Source organism: Pinus tabuliformis, chromosome X (assembly GCF_031772625.1).
Source record: "Pinus tabuliformis cultivar Carrire ecotype Pingquan chromosome X, CPIR1, whole genome shotgun sequence".
Lineage (NCBI taxonomy): Eukaryota > Viridiplantae > Streptophyta > Pinopsida > Pinales > Pinaceae > Pinus > Pinus tabuliformis.
In genome coordinates, this window is record NC_142308.1 from 478,980,860 (window position 1) to 479,008,104 (window position 27,245).

Sequence of the window (27,245 nt, forward strand, 5' to 3'; positions counted from 1 at the left end):
TCATGATGAATTTGGGAACTTGCAGAGAGAAGAAGGTGAGCTGCTATCTGATTTCAACATCAGATTTAATCATATGTACATCAGAATGCCAACTGAAGTTAGACTTACCCCTGCTTCTGCTATGATTACTTATTCTAATGCCTTTGATTCTCAATTCTGCCTGCTATTAAGAGAAAGAAAGTCTGCTTCTTTGGCTGATATGCAAGCTGCAGCCTTTGAAGTAGAAGCAAACATCATTGCTGCAGAGAGACTTGAAGGTGATGCTAAAAGTAGAAGTCAGGGAGGTGAGTCCTCATCATCCTCAGAGCTTGAGATAGATGAATTAACTAGGATGATTGAGTTTTTAGCCTCTGAAGTTCCTAAACTAAAAACTGAGCAGAATTTTGAAGAAGTAGGAGTTCATTGTTTCATTTCTTTTTCAACTCCAAATCCACATAGAGGAGCAAATGAGGATTTGTAGATTTTGCAAAGAAATAAGATTACAAGTGAAGACAAAGGGGTGAGGCCCCTTTTACAAAAAATAGTCATGGAAGAAGTGTAGCAAGAGGAGGAGGTCCATGGTTTGGAAGGTGCTCCTTTCCTAACCAGAGCTGCTTTTAAGAAAGCAATATCCAGAGGCACTGCTCAACAATTTGTTGTAGCTGTAGAACAACAAGTTAACCAATAGTGGCAGCCAGCAGCAGATCCCTTCCTCCAAGAATTCAAGCCTAAGGCGAGCACATCTTCTAATGGCTATGTAGATCTGCAAATTTTCCAGCCTGTTTTTGTCCCCAGTCCAGTGATTAAAAAGGGAGAGGAAATTTCTCCATCATCTTTTGTTTTTTGTCTGCTCAAAAGAAAATCCCTCACAGTTTCCCCTTGAACACTGAGGCAGGAAATAGCTCTATTCTCAAGGCTGAAGCTGATCATCTCAGTCTTGAAATTTTGAAACCTGCTCAGATGGCCTCCACACAGATTGAAAGGGCAGCTTATCAGATGACAGAGGAAGAGAGTGTACAGTTTTGGGACTCTTCCTTGGATGTGGACTTTTCAAAGCAAGATGAAGGAGCAGATAATGTCTTTGTGTCCCCTGCACAATAATACAATGGTGCATCTTTCATGTTAGTTGTGCAGACCACACATGACACAAAAATGTGCACAGCATTCATGGTTATCTAGCAAGTGTACAAAGGCTCCCATGAAGAACATCCAAGGAGGAAAATACACAGAAGGGAGATGAAGGTTAATCCATTTCTACCTATTAAGCTCAAATTTCCTAAGCTCTTTGAGGTACAGGATCAAATAAATCCTGTCTTGCTGATATATGATGAACCGAATGAGAGGCAACAATTTTGATGGCTCAGAAGATGGGAAGTTTTTAAAATTTTAAGTTTTCCAGCCTTAATGTTATAATTGTGTTCTTTTAGCATAGACTTGGTTTGACTCCATGCCCAATGGATACTAGGCACAGTTTTTAAAGCTGAGTTTTGTATGAAGGCATTTGGTCTGCAGGTTCTTGAGACCTCATAGGGAGGATCTCATCCCCAGAAGGAGCCAATGTTAGCTCTGCTATAAACTTCAATGGGAAAAGGGTCAATGACAGCTAGACAGTGTTGTGGGTGCTTAAAGAAAGCTAGCAACAGCCTTCTCCTTCCTCCTCCTTCATTTTCACTTATATCTTCTTTGCTCCCGTTGTCCCTATTTTCATTCAAAATCCTTTGCAAAATCTTCATTCCTTGCCTTATCCATATTCCTCTGCTTAATTCCTTTTTACCCCTCGCCCTCTGTTTTATCTTTATAACTCTGCAATCTCGTTTTTCTTCTGGCCCCCGAGTGCTAAACTGTAGTCACCATATAACCTAATCATATAACCTGGCGCTCTCATTTAACCCCCTACTTGGATCTCCACCGTTGATCGCATCAAATCTAACGGTCCCTATCACCCCCAACCCACGCGTTAAATCTCACGCTCCTTCCTTGTCATCCGACCATCCATAGTGAGATTGGCGGTTGATGCTCCCCCTGATTGCGCGATTAGCGCACTTGTTAACCCACGGGGGTGGTGGTTTCCTGCTGCCACGCGGCCTGTTTTAACTGCATTGCGCATTGTTATACGGATACCACCGTTGCCCAATGAGCGATGTGGGGAAACCATCCACCTGCTATACAACCATTCTCCCACGGGTTATCCATCGCGCATCTTCCTCGTGCGATGGCCGTCGGATCATCCATGCCCTGATCTGATGGCTCTCGTCTATCCTGATTATTAAACCTCTCGATAACCCTCATCATGTGATCTCCACCATTGATCTATATGATCCAATGGTCCACGATGCTCCGCTCCTGTTTTCTCTCGATAAGTCACTCAAAACCGATCTCGGCCATCCGTATATATGATCCAACGGCCAGTATTGCCTCCCTGTCCCCTCCATGCAGCATCCATGTTATTCTTATGCCTCTAACCTGTGTTATTCACCTGAAGGATGAAGGGGATAAGCTGCCTGTACCTGCATAGTTAAAGCCTCAACAACTACAATTAATTAGAAACATGGCCGAGGACAAATAGGAAAACCTCGAGCAGTGAAGAGCATTTATCAGGCATATAATTTCATCCATTGTTCACTCTACCTGCTCAGGAAGGTACAGAGCACCAGAAAGGTCATTTTGTCCATTAAAGCAATCAAAATTGCAGTAGCGACCCATATCTGATTGTAAATGTGGTTGGTAGTCCATTAAGACACCTCCACGCTTAGTAGCAAAGATATTTTGTAATCAACCTCTATATATACCTAGAAACACAATCTAATAGGTTGATGAGTGTTATTTTTTTGTAAGCTTCAACTTCTGGAGATTGTAACTGTTGTGATACCTGCAGCGTCTGGTCTTCATTTTCAGCTAATGCAAGCTTCTTTTGTTGTTAATTGCTCACTGTCCACTTCTTCCTCTTGTTCCAGGCTGTGCCTGTTTTGCATTTATTCATGTGTTGTTAATCTTTAGCATTAGAGGGGCTGTCATCCCACCTTTGTGTTAGGATTTAGCATGTATCATTGAATTTGTATGCAGGTTTCTGTTTGTTTAATGACAGAGAGCTGTCATCCTGTCTGTGTATTAGGCAACAGATTTACAGACCTTTTAACTGGTTGCAGCCGGCCATCACATGGTCTTGTGCATCTGCTGGTGTGGTCAGTCTTCTCCATCATCATATTTTATTTAAACTGTGAGTAATTGGTGGTCTAAAGCCTTGTAGTCTGGGGGTGTTCACCCATGTCTAGGGTCAAGCATGGTAGGAGTGGTTATCTAGCTTGAATATGCAGCATTTCTTTCATTCATCCACCATTTTTTTGAGTTTGTAATGTTCCCGAGCATCTCTGATATACAACCTAGGAGACTTTCTTGGGGTGATAACAAGTGATAATGCCTATTGACTCATTTTACCACCATGCATGCACATTTACTCAGTTGTGAATGTAGAAAATTTGAAACTCTATGAGTTTTCCATGCTAGATCAGGAAGAGGAACAAGTTCTACCTTCTTTGGAGGATTTGGTGCAAGACGCTTAGGCAGAGTTGATAGAACATACAATTTTACAGAAGAGGTCTAGAACTAAAAGACAGGGGTAGCATGACCTTTGGAAGATTAGGTTGAAGGGACAAATTCCAAGTAAAGCTAAATGGTACATCATAGAGAAGGTGGAGAAAAAATTTCCTCACCTCATTTAGTAACATATTTTTGGGACCACAAGCTTCCAAACTGGGGAGGTGTGATTCGAATTGAATCATTATATATTTTTTTAATCAATATCGATGCATTTGGAGTGGAAAAAGTGGAGGAATCAACTCACTGGACCATTTTTACGACGAGACCCAGTTTGGTGAAACGGGGTTTGAAACCTTTCAGGAGTGTTTTGAGGCATGAAACAACATTTTTGGGGGTAAAAATTAGAAATTTTAGTGTAACACCTCTTCATGCTATTCTACACACATATATCTTTCCAACGACACAAGAAGCGTGTCAATCAGAGTTCATTTGAAAAAGTTATGCCACTTAGAAGTTGACCTTCATGTTTTCACATGTATAGTTTGGGAGGATGTCGCGTCAGCCCCTATTATTCATGGAAAAGGGGTTAGCCACGAGTTTATTATGTAAAGGACTCTAGAAGAGTGTATTTTTTTAACTCTAATTAATATTTGATGTAGTCAAACTTAACTACTAGTAGGCTATCAGGCTGTGTTATAACCAGGCCACTAGGAGGAAGAGGCATTCCATTCTTTCTAGAGCATTTTGTTCCCTATATGAGAAAATATAGCCATGAGAGATAGGAGGTAGAGAACACAAAGAGAATTTATACACTGTAGTAGCACACGAGCCACATACATTACTTCTTTACATCGGCAACCATATTTCAAGACAGAGAAAGAGAGTGAAGTGGCCTCACCTTCCAGCTGGTTTTTCTCCCGAAAGGGTTCCCAGAGAGCATATCTTGTGCCTTATGTGTGTGTGAGATTATTTTTTTGTTCTCTACTTTGCTTCATAATTTCCATTTACATGCATGCACTAATTATAGTTAAATTCAAAGATCTTAAAGTTTAATAAACTATAACAATCTATCATTTTCAAAGTTTTAATATAATATTATTAGATATGTTGTGATGAACTGCCGAGTGGAATATCCACGACAATTTATAGATCAATAGAGAATGTCCTAGATTGTGTAGAACTAGAGTCTTGAATGTTCTAGAGTATGATAAACTCATGAGTCACTTGTAGTTAAGTAGATGAGTTAGTTACAATTGAGTAAGTGTTATGGTTTGCAGATTTTTGTGGTGTGGTTTTTGAGACAGTGAATTCGGATATTCCATAGTTTTCATTTTTAATTTGTCAACGTTTCGAGTCTAGACCAAGGCTCATCATTAGGACTGATTTACAAAGAAGAGGAATTGGTGTAATAAATATGATTATGTGAGGTTGTCAAGTTGGGGAGTTGACCAGTTTAATGATTTCTATTTTAAATTCATTATTAATATTTTATTGTTAATAAATTACTAATTATATAAGTTACTTTATTTTAATAATTGATTCATTATTGATTATATTTTTCTTTTTATGTTTTTCAACTTTTTTAATCTTTTTTATTTAAATTTATTCTAATTAAATACACTTATTTATGTTTAAATTGTTTTACCTAATATTTTTAATTATTGATTAATATAAGTTTATGTTATTAGCTAGTAATTTATCTAATGTAATAAGTTTTGTTACTTTAATAAATTGTCTATTAATTTTTAATTCTTTATTATTCTAATTAAATTTTATTTGTCTATGTTTAAAGGAGAGGTGTTTAGTAGATTATTTCTTCTAATATTTTGATTATTGATTAATTTAAGTTTATGTAATTTGCTAGTTTCTAGGTTTTTCTTTAAGTTTATTATGTATTTTTAGGTTTTCCTTACATTATTGTAATAAGTTTTTTCAAAATTTTTATTATATTTTTTTTATTTAATTTCACTAGTTCTTGTTAAATTTTTATCAAATGTCTTATGTTATTAGTTTATTGTTAGTGTAAATAGAATCTTAATTGTAATTAATGTGAAGTTTATTTTTTTATTGTAAGTATGTTCCATCTTTTTTTGTGCTTAATATTAAGTTATGTTTATATTATTGATTAATATTCAAATATTTTAATTAAATTATATTTATCTATGTTTAAAGGAATCATATGTCTTGTGTTATTAGTTTATTGTTAGTGTAAATTGAAACCTAATTGTACTTAATGTGAAGTCTAGTTTTTATTTTGTAAGTATATTCATCTTTATAATGCTTAATATTATGTTTATATTATTGATTAATATTCTATCTTTTTTATTCAAATTAAATTTTTATTTATCTATGTTTAAAGGAATCATATGTCTTGTGTTATTAGTTTATTGTTAGTGTATTATAAATTGAATCTTAATTGTATTTACTATGGAGTCTAGTTTATTTTATAAACATATTTTATCTTTTATAATGATTAATATTATTTGTATGGTTGGGTGAGGAGGTGGTTTAACCTAGAGTACAGGGTCACTGAACGGACAGGAGGAAGAGTGTTAAGACGCTAAAGGGCAGAGCATGAAGAGGAGGGGTGAGTGTTTTAAGGGGCTAATAGGTAGGGGAACAAAGGGCGGGAAAGATGAAGGATGGTAGGTTTGGTGAGGAAGGGAGGGTCATTTTATTCAATGGGGGTGAGAAGGGAGGTTCAATTTCTGCTAATTTCCAAGGCTCCATCCCTATTGAGGTTATGCGGGTGCTTTATGATTTCAAGGGCTTCACGGACTTTTTGCTTAAAATGGTGTTTTTCATTGGAAATGACCTTTGTGTCTTCAAGGCATATATGGTGGTTAGTCTTGCCTACATGCTTAGCTAAAGCTAAAGAATGAGTTCTCTCATTTCGGATATCTGCACCATGTTTTTTGAGCCTAATCCTCACTAACCTGCTTGTTTCTCTAATGTAGTGTTCTCCACAAGAACAATTGATCATATAAACACCTTTCTGTTGGAGTTACTCCTGGTTGTCCTTGACAAATTTCATTATTTGTTTGATAGTTGTCATGGGTTTTAATGAAGTTTTGATATCGTTCTTTATGAGAACTTTAGCTAGCTTGTCAGTGACTCCCTGAATATACGGATGGTAGGCATTAGTAGGTGAGGGGTTATTTGATTTATCTTTTTTGTTACTAGATTTGGCTTTCTGAATGGCCTTGAAGATGTCTTTAATATTGTATCCTAAGCTAGTAAATGTTTTTCTTAAGTAGGTAATCTCCTCCTCGATGTGGATCTCATCCAATATTCTACATGCTCTAGTGAAGTGGGTATGAAGAACACCCATTTTTTGAGTTGGGTGGTGGTGTGAATCAGCATGTGGATAATTATCAGTATGCGCCTTCTTTCTGAACACCTTGTGTCCTATGGAACCATCCTTGTTTCTTATGAGTAGGATATCAAGGAATGGGATGCAATTATTTTCCTCAACCTCCATTGTAAACTTGATGTCATCAGACATGCTATTGAGATGGTTTAAAAAGTTTTTAAGTTCATCATCCCCATGAGGCCAATCAACACTGGTGTCGTCCACAAACCTGATCCAAAACTTAGGTTTTAATGGGTAGGTGTCAAGAGCTTTCTTTTCAAAATTTTCCATGAAGAGATTAGCTACAATAGGTGAAAGAGGTGATCCCATAGCCACTCCTGAAGTTTTCTCAAAGATTTCCCCTTGAAAGGTGAAGAAAGTGGAACATAGACAGATTTCAGCCAACTTTGCAGTTTGGGGGTCTGCCACTTCTTTTACCACTTGGATTGCTTCATCTAAGGGAATATTGGTGAAGAGTTGGACCACATCAAAACTAACAATCTTATCTCCTGGATCTAGCTTAGCCTGTTTAATGAACTCAACATATTGGTTGGAGTCTTTGATGTAAGAGCTAGTTTTACCAACCAGAGGTGCTAAGTTGTTGGCGACATACTTTGCTAATTCGTATGTGGGTGATCTGATAGTATTGACTATAGGTCTCAAGGGGACATTTGTTTTATGAATTTTGGGGGCCCCATAAATACGAGGTGTAATTTCACTGTCAGGGTAAGGCGTTTTTTCAACTTCTCGTCTAGATTGGTCTCTTTAATGGCTTTTTTGACCAACCTTGTGATTTTAGAGATGGGGTTTTTTTCTAGTTTTTTGTAGCTACCACTGTTATATAAGTGGTCTTTCATTTTGTTTATGTAGTCCCCACGATCCATTACCACTGTGGTGCCACCTTTGTCGGCCTTTAGAATGACAATGTCATTGTTATTTCTTAGACTTTTTAGGGCTTTAAGTTGTTCATGGTTTAGATTTCTTTTAGGAGGTCTGGCTTTCCTTAGGATGACATCGCACTCTTGTCTAATGAGCTCTTTTTCCTCATCATTGAGAGTCTTGATTCCATCTTCAAGACTGCAGATAATTTCTTCGTTAGGGATTCATTTGGGGCTAGGGAAAAATTGAGACCTTTGTCAAGGACCTCAGCTTCTTCCTTTTCCAACTTATAAGAGGAAATATTTATAACTCTTTTATTGTTAATAGAGTTATTGTGAGACATGTTTTTTGTTGTTGTGTCATCAGAACTGCTAGTTGTATTGTTTATATTATCCTCTAGATTGTTGACCATAGTATTAGTTATTATTTTATTATTATCTATTATATTATTCATTATATTATGATTATTAGTATCTAGTGTATTAGTGTTATCATTAATTAATTCATTATCTATGTTGATATTTCTAGAATTAGTTTTTATTTTATTATTATCTATTATATTATTCATTATATTATGATTATATGTATCTAGTGAATTAGTGTTATCATTAATTAACTTATTATCTAGGTCGGTGTTTCCATCTACATTGTTGTGACTTGAACCTAATCTTTTGTCCGATTTCAGTTCATTTTGTATTTTTCCAGCTCTAGCTTCAATGTTATTATTGTCTATGTGGGCGTTCAATTCATTAGGTAGCAGAATGCTTCGGTGGGAATTGGACTCGGTGTTGCACAGTGATTTCGTACTATCCAAAGCTTTGTTACTACGTGGTTCCATTCTACTTGAAGCTGCGTTGTTGTTTGACTCATTTGTCAACAGAATGCCCTCGATGTTGCGTAGTGAATCCGCTCTGTTCGATGTATTTGACCGCCGATTGTGCATACCACGGTTGGACTCAGTTTCAGTGCTATGTAGTTTCCTGTGTGCATTGGAATCAATCGTGCTTGACTCAGGGTTGGACTCATCTTCTGAGCTACACAGAGACTCCGTTCTGTGTGTATGCTTGTCGTTGGATATAATCCTGCATGTATGCTGCTTTTCATTGATCACCATTGAGTCTTGCTTATGTCCATTGTTACGTTGCTCTTCTAGTTTATGCAGTTTCTTGTTATGTCTTGCTTGAGCCGTGTGTCTCTCCTTGTTCGCCTTGAGCACTGCAGAGGCATCAATGACCATCCAAAGGTCCTCCCGGATAGTTGTTGCTAGTTTTAAGTGAGATTTAAAGGCTATTGTAGATAATCTCCATAAAGAGACTCTGATCTTGCGAATCTCCAGGCAAATTAAGGATTTACTGAGTCATTCAAATGCTTTATGGTTTTGTTGGTTGTGTAATCTGTGTTTAATGCAGGCAAAGGGCAGGGTTAGATTGTGATCACGACAATGCTTGAGGAAGTATAGATCAGATTCCTTTCTTTGTATCTTAACCCTTGTCTTTTCGAGATCACAAACCTCTCTCCAGGTTTCCCCTCCATACAGGGTCACAATTATGGTTTGCAGATTTCTGTGGTGTGGTTTTTGAGACAGTGAATTCGGATATTCCACAGTTTTCATTTTTAATTTGTCGACGTTTCGAGTCTAGACCAAGACTCATCATCAGGACTGATTTACAAAGAAGAGGAGTTGGTGTAATAAATATGATTAGGTGAGGTTGTCAAGTTGGGAAGGCGATGAGTTTAATGATTTCTATTTTAAATTCATTATTAATAAACTACAAATTATATAAGTTACTTTATTTTAATAATTGATTCATTATTGATTATATTTTTCTTTTTATTTTTTTCAACTTTTTAAATCTTTTTTATTTAAATTTATTCTAATTAAATACGCTTATTTATGTTTAAATTGTTTTACCTGTGGGATTAGTTTTGGGGCAGATGGGCGAAGAAACCCGAAGCTGGGGGTTGGAGTAAGGTTTTTTCATTTTTTTAAGGACGGGAGACCCCCTTTATAAATCTATAAATATGGGAGGATGAATTCATTTTAATGATCATTGGATTAGATAAATTTTCTCTATATTTTCTTAAGCCTCATGCTCTCAGAGGGTTTTAAGACCCTTTTATCGCGCTCAATTTCGGTGGTGAAAGATTCCACCCTAGTTGACATTCCTTTTCTTTTTTCTATTTGGGTACAAGGGTTTCTGGTTGGGCAAAAAATTCTGGGGTATTGGATTTTTTGTAAACAAGGAGAAATGTGGAAACAACGTGGAATCTTGAAGCAAATTTCATTGTAGGGTCGACACCATTGTCTGACCCAGAAGTTTCTCTTAAAAAGAAGTAGTGAAAATCTTCTTTGTCTTGAGCCAGAAAGTGCCACTTGAAGGCAACAAAATTCTCCTATGATCATCTTAGGAAACAACGAAGACCTTTCTCTCTGAGGGGTCCTAGTAATATTTTAGTAAAAGCCAGTGAAACCTTTTTCTATCCGATAGATGCATGAAGAACAATTCTGAGTAACTAGGAGTGCTTAGACACCTTGTTCCAACCAAAAAGGGGTTGCGAAGTGAAGAATTAACTAGAAGGAAAATTATAATGAACCATCCTGAGACTACCAAATTGGTTGGGCTTCACCCAATGAAAAATAAAATTCCGCCAACGAAGTTGGCCATCCCCTACGACCATTACTTCAAGAATTGACCAAAGGGCACATCGTTCTGAATTTATTGACCAACGACATTTCTTTGTTCACGTTGTTTGGCATAAGACGAATGGATCATAGAAACCTGAAGAATTGACATTAGATTCTAGAGTCATATTTATCTGGTAAGTCCAGCGAGAAAACGAGCATGTTCGTAGCCGAATTTTTAGTGAACCTGATAATACTTTACAATTCGGGCTAAGATTATAATAGAAATTAGGGAAGCGAAAGGGGAAATTAAGTAGAAATTAGCGTCTCATTATTTTGTGCTCTTTGGTAGGGTTTGTGAATCACAATTTCTTTTATTAGATCTCAGTGGGACATGAAGTATTGTTATACGACAATTTATAACTGATTAAATTACATTACTTCTGGAATATCTGGATATAAATTCAGTGAAGGTTGTATCTATTGGCTATGGGTTGTGGTTATTGAAGGTGTATCTGATATTGAATTTTGTATATATTGGAACTTGCCAAGAAAATTTGTTGAATAAGGCATATCATTAATGAAAACCCTAGAGTAAAATTACCATAGATTATTACATGTTGAAAATTATCATACATCAAGGCATATTGTGGAATTTGGGATGGTTGAGCCTGAAATTTCCTTTGCAGATTTACAGCTAGGACCTATTTCGAAATATCCCCTTATTGTATGCATTTATTCTTTTCTATAATTTTCTTAGCAATGCATTTTTAATGGAACTTGCATTTTCTTTCTACAAGACTCGTGGAAATTGACAAATTCTAGATTTCTTGGTTTGACCATATGATTGATTGTACTTTAATTTGAAGGATGACATGAATTATGTAGAAGACTGAAGTTTTTTGTGCCAGCAGTTTCTTGACAACTTCCTTGATGATATGGAATTCATGTCACAAATGTTTGATAAGACTGCTTTAGATTGACTTCATTTGGTGGAAAATACCTCATTTGTGCGTATTACCTACAAAGAAGCAATTCAACTTTTAGAGAAAGTTATGATTTTTTTGTAGCTTGGGTGTATGCATAGATGCTTACAGTTTTGAGTTTCTAGGATTTCTAAGTTTTCGGATACAAGAAATGCTTGAGAATTGTGGCATGTGGTTGAAAAAAATAGGTTACAAATAAGAAGTTTGACAATGAGGTGGAGTGGGGCATTGATTTAGCATCAGAGCATGAGTCGTGTGTAAGACAAAAAGACCACCTTGACATTATGTTAAAATCAAAATGCCAAATTTTTTTTTCTTATACCATTTACATTTTTTAAGTTGCATCTGGGCATTTGGGAAGGTGAAAAGATGGGAAATTTTGTTGATGTTTTACTGTCTAAACTGATGCAGATATTTCACAGAGGAGATATTTAAAAAGTCAGTAATTGTGTACAACTATCCAAAAGACATGAAGAGATTTTACATGTGGATCAATGATGATGGAATGAATATTGCTGCCATGGAAGTACTTATGCCTAAGATATGCTTCTTTCTTGTAATTCATTATAATATGATATGGTTTTTCTTGTTTATTTCTGGATATAAACTGTGTATGAGTGAAATTGCTTTCTCCAAGGAGCACATTGAAGTTGGTTAATGATAATAAGTTTAAGCATATGGTTGTAGTTTTATCCTCATTATTTTGAAAAAATTTAAACATGTGTATTCTTCACAAGTTGGGGAATTGATTGGTGGGAGTCAAAGAGAGGAGTGATATGAAGTCATTGTAAATAGGTAAAAGCACTATGCCTTCTTTCATTGTTTGTTATCTATGCATTTGAAATTGTAAACTTTTATCTTTGATCTGTTATTTCTCACCAACAATTGGAAACAACTAGGGTCAGATATTGCCAGAAACTTGGAATAGATATGTGTTGGAAACAACAGAAATGAAAAAAATAGGAAAGGAAATTTAAATAAAAAAGAAAAGACAAAAAATATTACTTATCAACAAACTACAATTTTAGTAATAGATGTAATCTGTAGATTCTCATATCAAGTTTCAAATATAGCCAACTATCACATCACGATCCAAATTTAGTAAGGTTTCTCCTCTCTTATCATTATGTTGTTTCTATCATGCATTCATCATTTTGTTGTTGCCAAACTCGAATTCGAACCCAAAGTGTGTGACATAGCTTACAACAAGTGTCTACCCTAAGTCTTTAAGGTATTTTCACAACCTGTGCATTTCAGACGATGCTTCCATAAATATCTATTATTTATTGTACTTAAGGAAGGTCACTGTTTTCTTCACTATACTCGCAGATAACATGATATAGCCTTTCATTTTTTTTTGTAAAGGTTTTTCAACTGTTGTCAACTCCTTAACAAGAGAAACTCTAGCTTGTGCCACATCATTCTTATTTTGTGTTGTAGGATAACTATCTGGCAACGGGTCAAAGTTGATTAACACTTCAAATTATTTTATATTGTTGTACAATTTTGCAAAGTTATTTAAATATTTGATTCTATAATTTTTTTGTATCTCAATTATGCCAGATTTGTCAAGTTCATTGATGAAAACATATTTTATTATGTATTTTTGCGTGGAAATTTCCTTTCTATCTTTTTTTTTTTTGAGTTTTACATGTGGGGGAAATTCAATTTGTATTAGTCTTGACCTTTATCTAGCTTGAATGTCTTGAAACTCTTTTGAGCCCTTTTCATTGCAGGTTCACATTTTAATTTAGAAAATGCTATGATTCATGTAGGTTTATGGAGTATGTGATGGTACATTTCTTTTTATCTAGAATTGTATTGAAATGTTGTGGGACATATATGGAAATATAATATATATCCCTATGATGAGCAGGTGCATAAATATTAACACCTACTGAAATGTTGCAGGACATCTATGGTAATATAATATATATCGTTGTTACAAATAACCTTAGCAGATACACTAAGACACATTGTATTGCCAATACCCACTGTGGTAACTTGATTGTATGTCAATATAATCTTAAATGCAAGAAGCCATCTTCATGGGCCCAAAATTACAACATTTTTAGATTGTAAAACATTTTATGAATCAATAGTGTTTTGGTGCAAAACATATTGGTGTGTTGCAAAGGGGACATGGCATATTTATGAGTTGTTCCTTAAATAGCTAATATAACTTTAACTGGGTGGTAAGGTGGGTTAAAGAATAATCATAAAAAAAATTACACTCAAGAATTACATAATTGCATAATTCTTCACATGAGTTGCACAAGAATTCAAGGGGCAACATACCTTTTCCACTAATTGCAATTATAAGTCCAATACTCAGTTCTCATACCTGATTCTTTTAGAGCTTAAATGTTTACAAAAATACTAAATAGTATAATATAACAACTCTCTGTTTTATTTCCTATTATATTTTCCTTCTAAATAATTTCTTATTATTCTCTAGAGCCATGTTGCTTTTTCCTTTGAAATGTCAGAATCTATGGCCTGACTATACTTGTAGATGATGTTGTGGACCATCTTTGTGGACTAACCTATAATTTCAACATATCCTTGTTGTTTCTGCAAAACTATTCTGCCACAACCACTCTTTTATTACCTGACAACCCAACTTTGTGGAGTCAACTTCTGCTTGCTACACTGATTTGACCAATAAATACGACGTTTGTTTTTATTCAAAAGTTTTAACCTATTAGGCTTCTATGGAAAGTATTTCAGTCATGTGCTTATGGAAAACAACCTTGAGTGTATGAGCATTTATTTCTTGGAAGGGTGGCTTCGCAAAACCATCCCTGAATGCATTTTCCCCTATTACAACAGTTTGTGGTAGCTTTTAATTATAATGTGTACATTATTGTATCCAATTTTCATTATTTTTCCTTGAATATTTTTGTGTTGGATTATGTTTTGGTGTTTTTCTGTTTGTCACATATTTTTTTCATTTTTCTTCCTTGAATATTTTTGTCTTGTATTACGTTTTGGTTTTTTCTGCTTTTGTTGGATTCCTTCTGTAACATGGATATTTATTATTATTAGAAATGAAGAAATGAAATTTAATATGAGAATATATTGCATCCTACATCGAAAAAATGGATAGCTTTTTTTTTTCTTTTTTTCTTTTTTTTTTTTAAATTGGTATGTGATTTGCTTTTGCAAGAAGATGTATATGGCTAGTTGCATTTCCAGTTGGCACCTAGGTTTGTATAAACGGTCTAGCTTCTCAGTTTAAATAAATACATCTAGCAAATATAAGTTGCATGTGTGTCTATATTGCAAAATCAAATTTGACTTAATAGAAAAGATTATTTGTTGCACCCAGAAGATCATTGTGTCCATTCTCATAGAACCTAGATAGGTTGCATAAAATCTAGGTGGATATATACGTATTAGAAAATTTGGCCATTAATGACCTTTGTAAATAAGTGAAATTTCACTCATGAATATGTTTTGTTTCTGATCTTGGTGTTTTCAAAAATGGTGTTGGGATGTTTATAGATAGGCACATGAAGTTCTCTCTTAGCTTGGTGTTCAGTTAACAATTTTAATTTTTTTAATGGACAGTGGGATCAACTGGATTTTGTTTATAATTATAAGTGGGATTTCTCTAAATTAGAGGTATATGATTGCATTTTATTTATTTCTCTGATATTTTTCTCTTATCACTCTTAACATTCTTTTCATTTATGCAACTTAAACTCTAAGAAATATATGGAAAAATAAATTAATTTTCCAGCTCTGTCTACAAAATTCCAAACCCACTGAAGGAACATTGCACTATTTTATGTAAGCTAAGTTATGTTTGTGGTGATTGTTGTCTTTATTTCATCATGATTCATATCTAGAAATAATTTGAAGGAGATGGAGAACTTTGCGGGAAGAAGGTCAATCTTTTTTGTTGCACACAACGTAAGGAAATTCATGTCTGGTCTTCTGTGTTTTTGTTGTCATTTCCCTTTGTCAACTAAGTCTCTTACAGAGTATCTTTTTATTCAGTAGAAAATGGTTGAATTCAATGCCTACATTGTTGAGGTCTGACCATGTATGGGATCTTGCAACAACAAATATTTCTTGCTACATATGGTGAGTTTTTTCAAGTATACTTATTATGCTTAATAATCTTTATTTTAAATGACATGCAACTAAACTAGTATTTTTTGAAGGGAAAGGAAAAATTGCTACATTCCAGTGGTTGTGGTGGTAACTCGTTTTTTCTCTTATCTTTTCATTTCAATAATTTATATAATTCTTTAGTTCTTGGTCATAGTTTAATGGAGATATTTTAATTTCGTAAGCTTTTTTCTTTTGTGTTGATTGACATCTAGTCTTTTTTCGTTGAATCATGTAGACTTAAATGTGTGTCTTTTTTTGGTAATATGGGTATAAATATGTGGAAATTGAATGTGTTCCACTTGGGGAGTCATTGAATTTTAGTTTAAGGAGTAGAAAAGTAGATAACTTCCATGTTTATCTCCATTTTTCTTATTACAAAATGATAATGAGTTATGTTGTAGATGAAATATCTTTAATATGAATTTTGATTTATTTAATAGGAACGTATGACAAAGTATATTTTAATTGTAGAGTCAAAAGGATTACATTCCAAAATATTGTTCTTTATATAGGACCAATGGAACCATTTCAAAGCAGAGAGTATTTCTTTGTTGTTTACTAAGAGTGCAATAGTTTATATTTTTTCAATGTTATCATTGTTTGTTTTTATTATAAAATCTTTTACATATTGGGAAAATATAATATTTTGTCCTAAATTTGGAGTTAGAATTTGATTTAAAAGTAATCATGGGACGTCTCTAAACATGTTACATCCCCATGTCCGCCCTATGATAAAATTGGAATTAAGTTTGTTCAAATGGAAGGTGAGACTATAGTACTAGTGAAGGAAATGAAAATGAATTGGCTTTCATATATTCCATTTGAGGACAAGTAGCTATAATAGTGTATCTCTACTACCTTTTAATGTTTATTTCTTTTTGAAATTTCATCTACACATTTTAGTGTTGAATATTGTCACTTGAAACTACATGCTTAGTTTAGTTGAGCACTTGAAATCTCAAATGTTTACTTTGTATTGTACCCATCGAAGGTGAGTGTAAGAAAAATATTGAAATCATACAAATTGTTTTGTCCAAGCATTTAATATTGATTCATGCATTATTCTAACATCGGGACCAGCTGGGTTTGGCAGTGCACCATCTCTCCCACTTTTGTAGAGTTACAAGATCTCTAATCATGGGGGCTTTGACATATCCTACATTATCATATCCTTCTATTTTGACTGCATTCTATAGGTCTAGGATATATATCAAGTTCTCTTTTTTAACCCACTTTGACTTCTCTCTTTCAACATCGTCTTAAGAGTTGGTTTAACACTTCCGCATTGTATTTACACTAGATGCAATTGCACTACCATTGACTTCTTTGAAGAAGATGAGTTATAGATCTAAGATGATTTAAACATTCTCACCTGAAGATATGGATTACGAATGATATGAACTATATTATGTCACAAGTTATTATTCCTAAAGGAAACTAACTCTATATTTTGTGGATAAAACATTTAAAGAAAGGCAATAGTCAAGCATTTTTTTGTCACATGGGTAGAAGTTTGTGGGGGAATAGCTCCCTTAATACATTGGCAAGCAGTAAGACATTTGTTGTCCTTTCTATAGTTTTTATCACAACATTCAAGTTTCTTAAATACAACTTGTCATTTGTGCTTCTTCTCCCCCTTTGTTATGTGATTCTTAGTAAGATCTTAAGTTCTTTTTTATTTTAATCATTTTTGTTGTTCTTTGCACTTTTTTGCATCGTAAAAATTTTAGTGTTCCTTAGTTGGCGCATGCTCGATATTTTACTTTTATTTGGTCATAGTTTGTCTCACACAATGGAATGATTCAATTAAATATGAAACCTCATATCCTAGTCGATGCATGATCTAATTAATTACATGTTTGCCTTTGAAGTTTATTAATATTCCTTTTGCAAGTTACAACATATTTATTCCTATTGTACACTAATGTATTTTTTTAATTTATTATCTGCAAAGATGCTTTCAAACAGTCGAAACTGGAATGGATTAAGTATGAGTATTTCCTACGTTGTAAGAACCATATATCTATGATATAAGAGATCTCCTTTTTTTATGTAGGCCTTTTAAGAGTTGAACTAATCTCAGCAAAAATGCCCCATATGATAGTCAAATAGTAGTTAAATAATGCATGCTAGAATCTGTTTCATTGTATGTGGATCTACATGTATCTCAACAATAATTTAGTTTTTAATAATCCATCTCTTTTGGTGAATTTAATTCTACTAGTGCCTTGCATGGCTAAAAGACACATGCTCATGGCTAGTGAATTCATGAGATATTTATTCCAATGCACTCACACATTTAAGAAGCTTCATTAATAGAATGAAAGGGATTTTCAGGGGTGTAATAACAAACTTTACTAATAGTCTGAAAGGGATTTTCCATGTTCTATCAAGAAATTTTGCAAATAGAATCAACTAAATTTGTTGCGAAACAAGTTTTTTTTTTTTTTTGAAAAAGAAAATAAGCTCTCTTTTTTTGACGTTGTCATCTAGAGTTTCTTTAGTAGTTGACAGTTGTGACAATTATATTTATTATTGAGAACTTTGTGTTGCATATTTTCTTCAACTAAGTATTAATGTTTTTTAATCACTTTATTTGTGTAGGTTTATTCAAAATGTGGAAAGAGGGCCTTTCCAACCATGATGGTGGGATCAACATGGACATTCATAAATTATGATGACAATTGGAGTGACAAATGCAGAAATAAGAGAGAAAATAATCGGTCTAAGAATACCTTTAAAGTTAATCTCCCATCTGAGGCACACACATAGAGACTGATGGTCAAGTCTTTAGATTTTATCAATTCACCTGTAATGTCTCGGAAACACAATGATAACATTTTGAAGTGAAAAAACAATATTTCATGTTTGAATTGTAGTCCAACCAATATTAAGTTGGAAACTCATATTGTAGTACTTGACATTTCATATAATATAATTGATATGGTTGAAATTATTTATAGTGGTACTTGATATTATTTAATATTGTAATTAACGTATGTAACTTTGGTTTTTCATATTAGATGAATATGCACATTGTATGACATTTTTTGATTTAGTCACAAAACTATACTAATTAATTTATGTTGATTAATAATGAACACATAAAATCAATTCAAAAATACTAAATTAGTTGTTTATATTGAATAATGGTGAACACAAATAAAATTAATATACAACTAAATTAGTCGTTTATAATAATTATTAGTGAAAGTAAATAAAATGAATACAAAATACTAAATCAGTCATTTATATATTGAATATCAAACTACCAAAAAAATATAAATGAATATTCTAAATGCTAAATATATGATTAAAAATGACGATTAAATTTTGCATATATATGACTACTAGTAGTTAATTTATAATATCTTATAACACAACCAAAATTTAGTCATATTTCTTTGGTCATTAATTGGTTTCAAACAATGACTAAAAGATGAATATATATGACTATTAGTAGCTAATTTATAGTATCTTATAACATGACCAACATTTTGGTCATATTTCTTTGTTCATTAATCAGTTTTCTCGGGTGATCATGTAATAGTATATTTTGTTGTGTATTCGGCCATTAATTGTGGTAATTAATGACTAAATTAATGATCAAATTTATGACTAAATATACTTCTAGATGATAAAATAGAAACAACCAATTAATGACTAAGATAAATACGACCAAAAGTTGATCACGTTATAAGATACTATAAATTAGCCAGTATTGGTCTCCGACTGAAAAATAGTCGTTTATATATAGATTTTAGTCTTTTTTTTAGTAACTAATTAATCATTTTGTACTAGTGAAAGGTTCAAGAAATGGATGTTGCTCCTCTTCCAAATTTAACATAATGAAAATTAATCTTGGTTCAAAATAAGATGAAGGAATATGTACATCAATATTTCTTAGAATGTTGCTTTGAGTAAGGGAAATTGAGTTTTTATTCATTTTCAACTCTATAGGTTGATGTATCTAAAGGAAAGGAATCCCCATAACCTAGTTTCCAAGTGATATGATCCATATCAAATCCTTTAGTGCATTGGATAAGTTGCCTATAGATTGGTTATTCTAGGCCACTCCAAGGCCCACCCATTTTTTCATTTATTCTACTTGAAGAAAATGGTAGGGTGATGCGTCAAATTGCTGCATTAACATCCTACCCCGACTGGATGAAGAGGGACCAATTTGGTTGCATTCAAAGGAATTGTTGGAATAAATAGCTTGTGAATTGTATCAACACATTATCTATAAAGTTTTGATATAATGGAATGATATGAAACTTGAAAATGCTATTGAGAAACCAGTAACAATTCACCAACAACCTTGAGGACAACATGGGGTTTGAAGGGAGAGGATAATTGGTGCCATTGGACAATAAGCATAAGGACTATTGGTATTGTGTTATGTGAATCTTTGAATCTTAAAAACTAATGGGAAACTATGTGAATGAAATATGGGGGTAGAAAAGAAGTGATCAAATATTATTTTATGTATACTAACTAAATTGATATGAACTCATTTTGCTAATAAATGAAATAATAAGAGTTGAAATGAAGTGTGGAATTTATTTGTTGAAGAACAATTAATTTTTAAACACATGGATATACAAGGATATATGTTAATAAACAATGTCAAGTTATTCATATTTATATCACCTTTAGTAAGCAATATATACAAGTAGACACACCATATATTTATGATAATAATTTGGTAAATAAATAAATGCACATACCTGGAAATTATTGATCACTTATATTACTAGGTTGTACTTCTCAAACATGTTGAATGTAGATCACACTTATAAAGATATTTATCAAATGCACAAACAATATCTAAAAAGTTAAAAGTAATGACAAATTGTGTGCTAAATGATTTTATTTCCCTTTAATCTTAGTCATATGATATGTAAGAATTTTGATTGAAGCTAAAACTTAAATGTAGTTGTAGTATCCCTTCAATTTGAATTAAAAGATATTAAAATATTTCAGCGAGTGTTATCTTATTAACAACTAGGACTCTATGATATCTAAACAATCATAGTAAAATATTGGATTGAAACATTAAACCTATTTATTGGATTGACATGTACGATTGATTTATGGTTGGGACAATCAAGAACTTGATGAACTTTGGAATAATTTAAGGGATCGACAAGGAAATAATTATATTTGTATGATTATTGATAATGAAATCTTTACCTAAACATATTAATAATTGATAAGTCAATTAATTTTATAATGATTCAAATGAAGTATAATTGATATATGTTATTTTAAAATGAAAAATGAGGAACCAACCCTTATATGTAAGTCAAGTATAACTCTAAACATACAACCTTTTGATAAGAAACATTTAAAAGAATTTATACCTATCATGTTTTTAAGTATGGCCCTATACATACAAACTTGTATTATACAACATTTAAAAGAAATTATGCACATTATATTCTTGATTATTAATTACCATTACTTTACTCTTATTATTTAATTAATTTTACATTAGAAAAAAATGTATTGAGAAGTGAGGATGTTATATTACTTAAAACATTTTATTCAAATAAAAAAAATTATCTACGAAAGAAAAACATAATACATAAGTTATATCTAATACACTTAAAAGAGTATGTTGGAAGAATTGCACTTGGGGTTGCCATTTGCTTCTTGTGACTTCAACCTATATTCTAGGTATAATTTGTTATTGCCATCATATTCTTAATTGCACTTGGGATTTCCATTTGCTTTGTTGCGACTTATATCTTTTATTTTAAGTAAAAAAAAATCCCATCATATTCTTTATTTTGAGTGGCTTTCTATATAACTCATTAGTAAAGATTTATATTGTTTTTTGTTTTGAGCAAACAATTTATAATCTTTTAATTTTTTATCATATTTGAGACTTCGCCCACAACATCATATACAATCATTAAAACTCAAGATACCATAATATAAACTCCTAGGATAATCAAGCATGCATTTTTTTAATATAAAAAGATTAACACTCTTTATAGTTTTATGTTGACATTTTTTCTCCTATTTGATATACATGGTTACATGATTTGTTTGGTGTTTGCATATTTCTTTAGTTTTATAATTTCCCTTATTTTTCAACATATAGTGTTTTTGGATAAGGTTGGCTGATATTTGGTTTTTATATATTTAATTTGTTTTTTTAATATTTAATTATTTAAACTAAAATTTATACTAATTAATCTTTTCTAATTTTTCACTCATATTAATTAAATTTACCATATTAAAAAACATATTTATACATTTTATTTTTAATTTCCTGAAAATTTCATTTTATATCATAATTATTTTGTTTTAACTCTTTATCACAATTATTATATCTTTAAACATTTCATTTTCAATTACATAAATATTATATTTTTAAAGATTTCAGTTTCTATCACGATGGTTTTAACCTTTTTTTAAGTATTATCTCTTGCATATCAATTTTTTTTTACTTTCCGATAATCAAATTACACTCTGTAAGTATGATCGATTTTCACAATCAAATTGAGGGCTATATGATCATCACCGTATTGCATATCATTTTTTACTCTCTTCTGTAGTATCTCTTGCCTATCATTTTTTACCCTTTTAAATAGTATATCTGCATATCATTTTCGGAGTTGTCTATAATTCGACTTTTTGAAGATTTTGGTGACGGAATCCGACGGATTGAAATCCGGAAGAAATTGAGGTTAAATTTTGATTTATTGCAGTTAAAATGGTTTTTTAAGTGCATATTTGGATTCAGCACCCTGGAAAACCCCTGGGACGCTTTGATTGTACAGAAACTAGCTATCAAACTTGCTATTCCAATAAATTGCTACCGGCTTTTGACGAAAAAACCCATCAGAAAAGTTTCCAAAAAATCGTATTATAGACGACAGCATCATTTTCTATCGCAACTACTTTCCCATAGTCAAGTTACACCCTTTAAATACGGTCTATTTTCATAATCAAATGATCATCACCATACCACACATTCCAATAACATCTCTTCCACGTTTCCACCTTTTTGTGTTTGGTGGACTGTGAGAGCCATAAAGGTAAACCGGAATGTGGTCACAAAATATCACAGACTGCCCTAAAAGTCAGTGATTTGCATGGTAGAGAGAAAGCGATTGGAAAAATGAGCTGCCCGTTAGTCCAGAGCTCCTTTTGACTCATTCGTTGGCTAATGTCGCCATCGGAGCTGTATTGCGTAGCGGTTACAGAGATATATGTAAGTACCTTTTTTCAGAGGAAAAGATGGAGAAAGCGCGTATGCAAATTTGGTCCATTTAATTTCCATGGCATCTTGCTTTTTTCTTTTTAATGCGGAATCGCAACTGACTGTGGTGTGGAAAGATTGTGCGAAAAACAGATGTAAATTTGATTAATATAATTTTTTTTTGTAATTTTATTCATTGTAATAGTATTTTAGGTAAAAATCACATATAATAATATTTTTTTTTGAGAAGTTTCGAACCAATCAATATCATTCATATTCAGGATCAGACATTTTATTCATGATACTTTAACCCCCATCCTGATCAACTTTGAAATTGGAATATTAGCCTGAACACAGAGTTTTCATGGTAGGGTTTGGTGTTTAATTTCACACATTTGAGAATATTGAATTATTGGTGTTTATTTCTACAGTTTGGTTTATTTAATTATAGATTTGAGAATATTGAATTATTGGTGTTTATTTCCACAGTTTGGTTTATTTAATTATAGATTTTTGGAATATCTTAGAAAATAATGAATCTGAACCAAAAAAAAATCAAAATAAAATTAATTATTTATTAGACCCCACTCTGGGATATCCAATTTCGAAATAATATGAAAATTTACCATCAAAATAATATACTCTCAAAATAATATACTCCCCTGGTCAAAGATGATGGCCTTTTCTTTGAATGGCAATTTCCAGCAATTTTCACATTTTGGATGAGATGGGAGTTATACAAATTATTAATATTCCATATTCCTGTGAAGACACTACCTCTCCCACTCCATATATCCATATAGAGCTGAACGGTCTGAGACTCTGTAGAGCAACCCAAGCCAAACGAAACGATGGGCATGGGCAATCTATATGTTCTCAAAGTGATTCTCCCTCTTTTAGTAATGGCCTTATGCACTGTTTTACCATCTACAGAGTGTCTGAACTTCCACGTTGCAGGACCTCCTCCCTTCTTAAGTCATGGTCGCAGGGGATCCCTTAGAAGAACTGGAGAATCTCTAGTCAACCACCATGAACTGGACCTCTCCAGTGCTGAATATGAGACACATTATTACACTCAAATTCTGGATCATTTTACTTATAGACCAGAGGGCTACCACACCTTCCAGCAGAGATATCTCGTGTATGCAAAGAACTGGGGAGGCCCTCAAAGACATTCTCCCATCTTTGTTTACCTGGGTGCTGAGTCTTCTATTATAGACGGTGGCTTCAATTTCTGTGGATTCATGTTTGAGAAGGCTCGTCACTTTCAAGCACTTCTTGTTTACATTGAGGTATCATTTATTTTGAAATTGTACCGAATTTCAGATATATTTTATTTGTAACGAATGAAATTATTGAACATGAAGCTTCTGTACTCGATTGCTATTGATGAATCCCTTTTTGTTTAAGCATCGATACTATGGGTTGTCAATGCCCTTTGGGAGTCGAGAGGAATCCTTTCGCAATGCCTCTACACTCGGTTATTTCACTTCCACACAAGCAATGGCTGATTACGCAACGCTGATTTTGGATTTGAAGAAAAACTTGTCTGCAGAAAACTGTCCTGTCATCGTCTTCGGTGCATCTTATGGTGGAAGTAAGATGCCTATAATTTTACATCCATTTATTATTGAATCATTATTCTGGTGTGATATATTGACTGCACAGTTTTTTGTTAGGCAGGTGAGACATTCCTCTGATTTATCTTTTGACCATTTAGATACACAAGGGTTTGCTAATATGTTTTTCCCTAATTGTATTACTATCTAGAAACTAATTAATTACAGACTTTACTAATTAATGTACTTTTTCTTTTTAAGCATTATCTTCCTAGCTAATGTATTTTTCCCTTTTAGTCAACCATATTCATGGTCTACTAGTTGAAGAACCTTAAGAGACCTTGTTTGTAAATTTCCTGCTCAATTTCTCAAACTTGCTTGTGAATTTCCTTCTCCATTTCTCAAACTTGCTTTAAAATAATCATTTGACCAGATAGTTTTCAATCCTTTTGGTACCCTCTTTTCTACCATACCTGTTTTAAGTAATCACAATTTGTGTGAATTTCAACATTTTTCAATCCTTTTAATACCCCTTTACCATACCTGTTTTAAGTAGTCACGATTTATGATCAAATGGCAATTTCTCTAGGACAAATACCATTACAATGCCCCTTCCAATTCCTCCTCTGTAATCGGTCTCAAATAAATACTTTATTTATCAATAAACACACAAACAACTTTGCTTTAAAATAACACCAGATAGATATATTAACATATTATTACAATTGAACTACTGCAGTGTTAGCTGCCTGGTTTCGCTTGAAGTATCCCCATGTTACCATCGGCGCGCTGGCTGCTTCAGCACCTATCCTGTATTTCGATGACATTACACCTGAAGATGGTTATGACAGGGTTGTGACAAGGGACTTCAGAGTATGTTCATGGGTTTGTTATTTCCTTCCGAGATCTATATATTATCATGTTCATCTGTTGATCTGTGATAGTATTGTGGTTTTGTGTGGCACAGAATGCGAGTGAGAGCTGCTACAATACAATAAAAGAGTCATGGGCAGAAATAAATAAAGTTGCGTCACAGCCTGGAGGTTTGGAGAGCCTAAAGCACACATTCAACACATGCAGGTAAGAGTGTTACCCAAATATCAAAGATCACAATTTTATTCAAACAACGATGGCCACTTAGAACTAATGAAACCCATTTCTGGATCTCAGGGCTTTCGACGCAAGCAGTTTGATGGATTGGTTAGCAACTGTACAGTGTATACGATTCGTCTGCGCAGTACGGTTCTCCGCTCGTGAAAGAGGTAATGATAATATAGTGTTCTCCTGGAAAACAATTGGGCAAAAGTCAGAAAGATGTATTTCCCCGGTGTGAATGGCATAAGGGAGCATTTGGGATTTCAATTTTAGAATATTTGGGAATTTGATTTTAGAATATTTTGGAATTTGATAAAAAATTGATTTAGCTACTATCACTTAAATTCAAAACATCTCTAAAAATTAAAACTCTTTGGAATTAATTTAACTTTGGGTGCCATATTTTGCTGGGTATGGCAGATATGCAAAATCATCGATGGCTTTCCCAAAGGCACAGACATCCTCACCCGCATATCCGCTGGATCAGCCTTTTACTACAACTACGACCTTGAAGGGACATCCTCCACCACCAATAATACTTGTCTCGATATTCAACAATCTCCTAATGAGGGATGGAGTTGGCAGGTTCAGAACTTATTTTTTCTAATTAATGTTAATTAATGTCAAGCAAGCTGAAGTAAACAACTAAACAATCTTTAACTAAACAACTTGAACCTGTTGTCACTGATGATATTGATGGTATGACTGCACAAGTGCACTGAAATGGTGATGCCATTTAGCTCAACCCCAAACACAACAATGTATCCCTTAGATCTCTTTGACTTTAAATCCTTCGCAGAGGACTGCAAGAGGAAATATGGAGTTATACCGAGGCCCCATTGGATCACAACAGAGTTCGGTGGCCATGTAACTTCTCAATCACACTAACCTGATAATCCATGGACCCATCTTACCCTGAGATCTATGGAGGATCGTGTTTCTTTTAAATTCTAGTTTTGTTTTTCTCAACGTTTTGTTTTGTTTAAAGATGTTAATTGTTATATTGAAATTATTTATGGATCTTTTGTTCGTACCCAGAACATAAGAAGAGTGCTGAAACGTTTTGCCAGCAACATAATCTTCTCCAACGGTCTGAGAGATCCATACAGTAGTGGAGGGTACGACTTCTTTATTTATATATATGTGCTTTACATATATTTAGAGTCGATGGAGAAATTAACAGTTGTGTCCTCATGGTGTGGAATTATACAGTGTGACAGAGAGTATATCCGAAAGCGTTATAGCCCTGGTAACAAACCAAGGTAAATGATGGACTATATTGGGCTGGACTCTATTACACTGTGGTCTCCTAATTTTGTGGTTTTTATGTACTGTAGGAACCCATTGCCAAGACCTGGAGTTTTCATCTCAAGAGGATCCAGATTGGCTCAGAGAACAGCGGTCGAAAGAGGTGGAGATCATAACAAAATGGGTTAAACAGTACCAGGATGACCTATTGATCCGAGAAGAAAATTAATTTCTGTGTTTACATCTTGGGAGTATGAGGGTGCGGAAGCGTTAGTTGCGAAGCATATCCATTTTTATATTGATGGGTAGTTTATGATCATGTTACTTAAAGGTGTCAACACCAAAGTATGGACAACCATTTTAAAGCACTACTGTGTGGACTTGAAAGCGTGTAAAAGCAATCTAAGTTGTATCCTTTAAATGTGTGGAAAGCCCTTTTTTTACATTAAAGTGGTTGTTGATCGTTTAAAGTTGTTTTCTGGATGGTTGACATGTTTTCTGTAGGGTGAGAGGAGGAGGATTAGTAAATTTGGATTCATTATCATATAAATTATGATTTATATGATTAATAAGAGTTTTTTAGGGTTAATATAAAGTTATATATGGGTGATCATAGTTAACTATGGTTATCCACCTTTAACATAGTGAT

General features: G+C 33.4%; 1 protein-coding gene across 1 annotated transcript; it reads left to right on the forward strand.

The window, feature by feature from the left end:
* The first annotated feature begins 23,412 nt into the window (after window positions 1-23,412).
* Window positions 23,413-27,014, forward strand: LOC149140766 (uncharacterized). The gene is made up of 11 exons (XM_089451062.1): window positions 23,413-23,986; window positions 24,105-24,291; window positions 24,993-25,126; window positions 25,221-25,333; window positions 25,424-25,515; window positions 25,769-25,799; window positions 25,919-25,925; window positions 26,063-26,215; window positions 26,387-26,466; window positions 26,561-26,610; window positions 26,686-27,014. The coding sequence occupies exons 1-11, from the start codon at window positions 23,546-23,548 to the stop codon at window positions 26,823-26,825; spliced, it is 1,428 nt and encodes a 475-aa protein (XP_089307188.1). The 5' UTR covers window positions 23,413-23,545; the 3' UTR covers window positions 26,826-27,014.
* Window positions 27,015-27,245: the final 231 nt, after the last annotated feature.

Coding starts and splice junctions, on each gene's coding strand:
- LOC149140766 (XM_089451062.1), top strand. CDS start 23,546: ATGGGCATGGGCAATCTATATGTTCTCAAAGTGATTCTCCCTCTTTTA. Junction 25,127..25,220: donor TTGTGACAAGGGACTTCAGA/GTATGTTCATGG, acceptor TGTGTGGCACAG/AATGCGAGTGAGAGCTGCTA. Junction 25,516..25,768: donor GTTCTCCGCTCGTGAAAGAG/GTAATGATAATA, acceptor TGGGTATGGCAG/ATATGCAAAATCATCGATGG.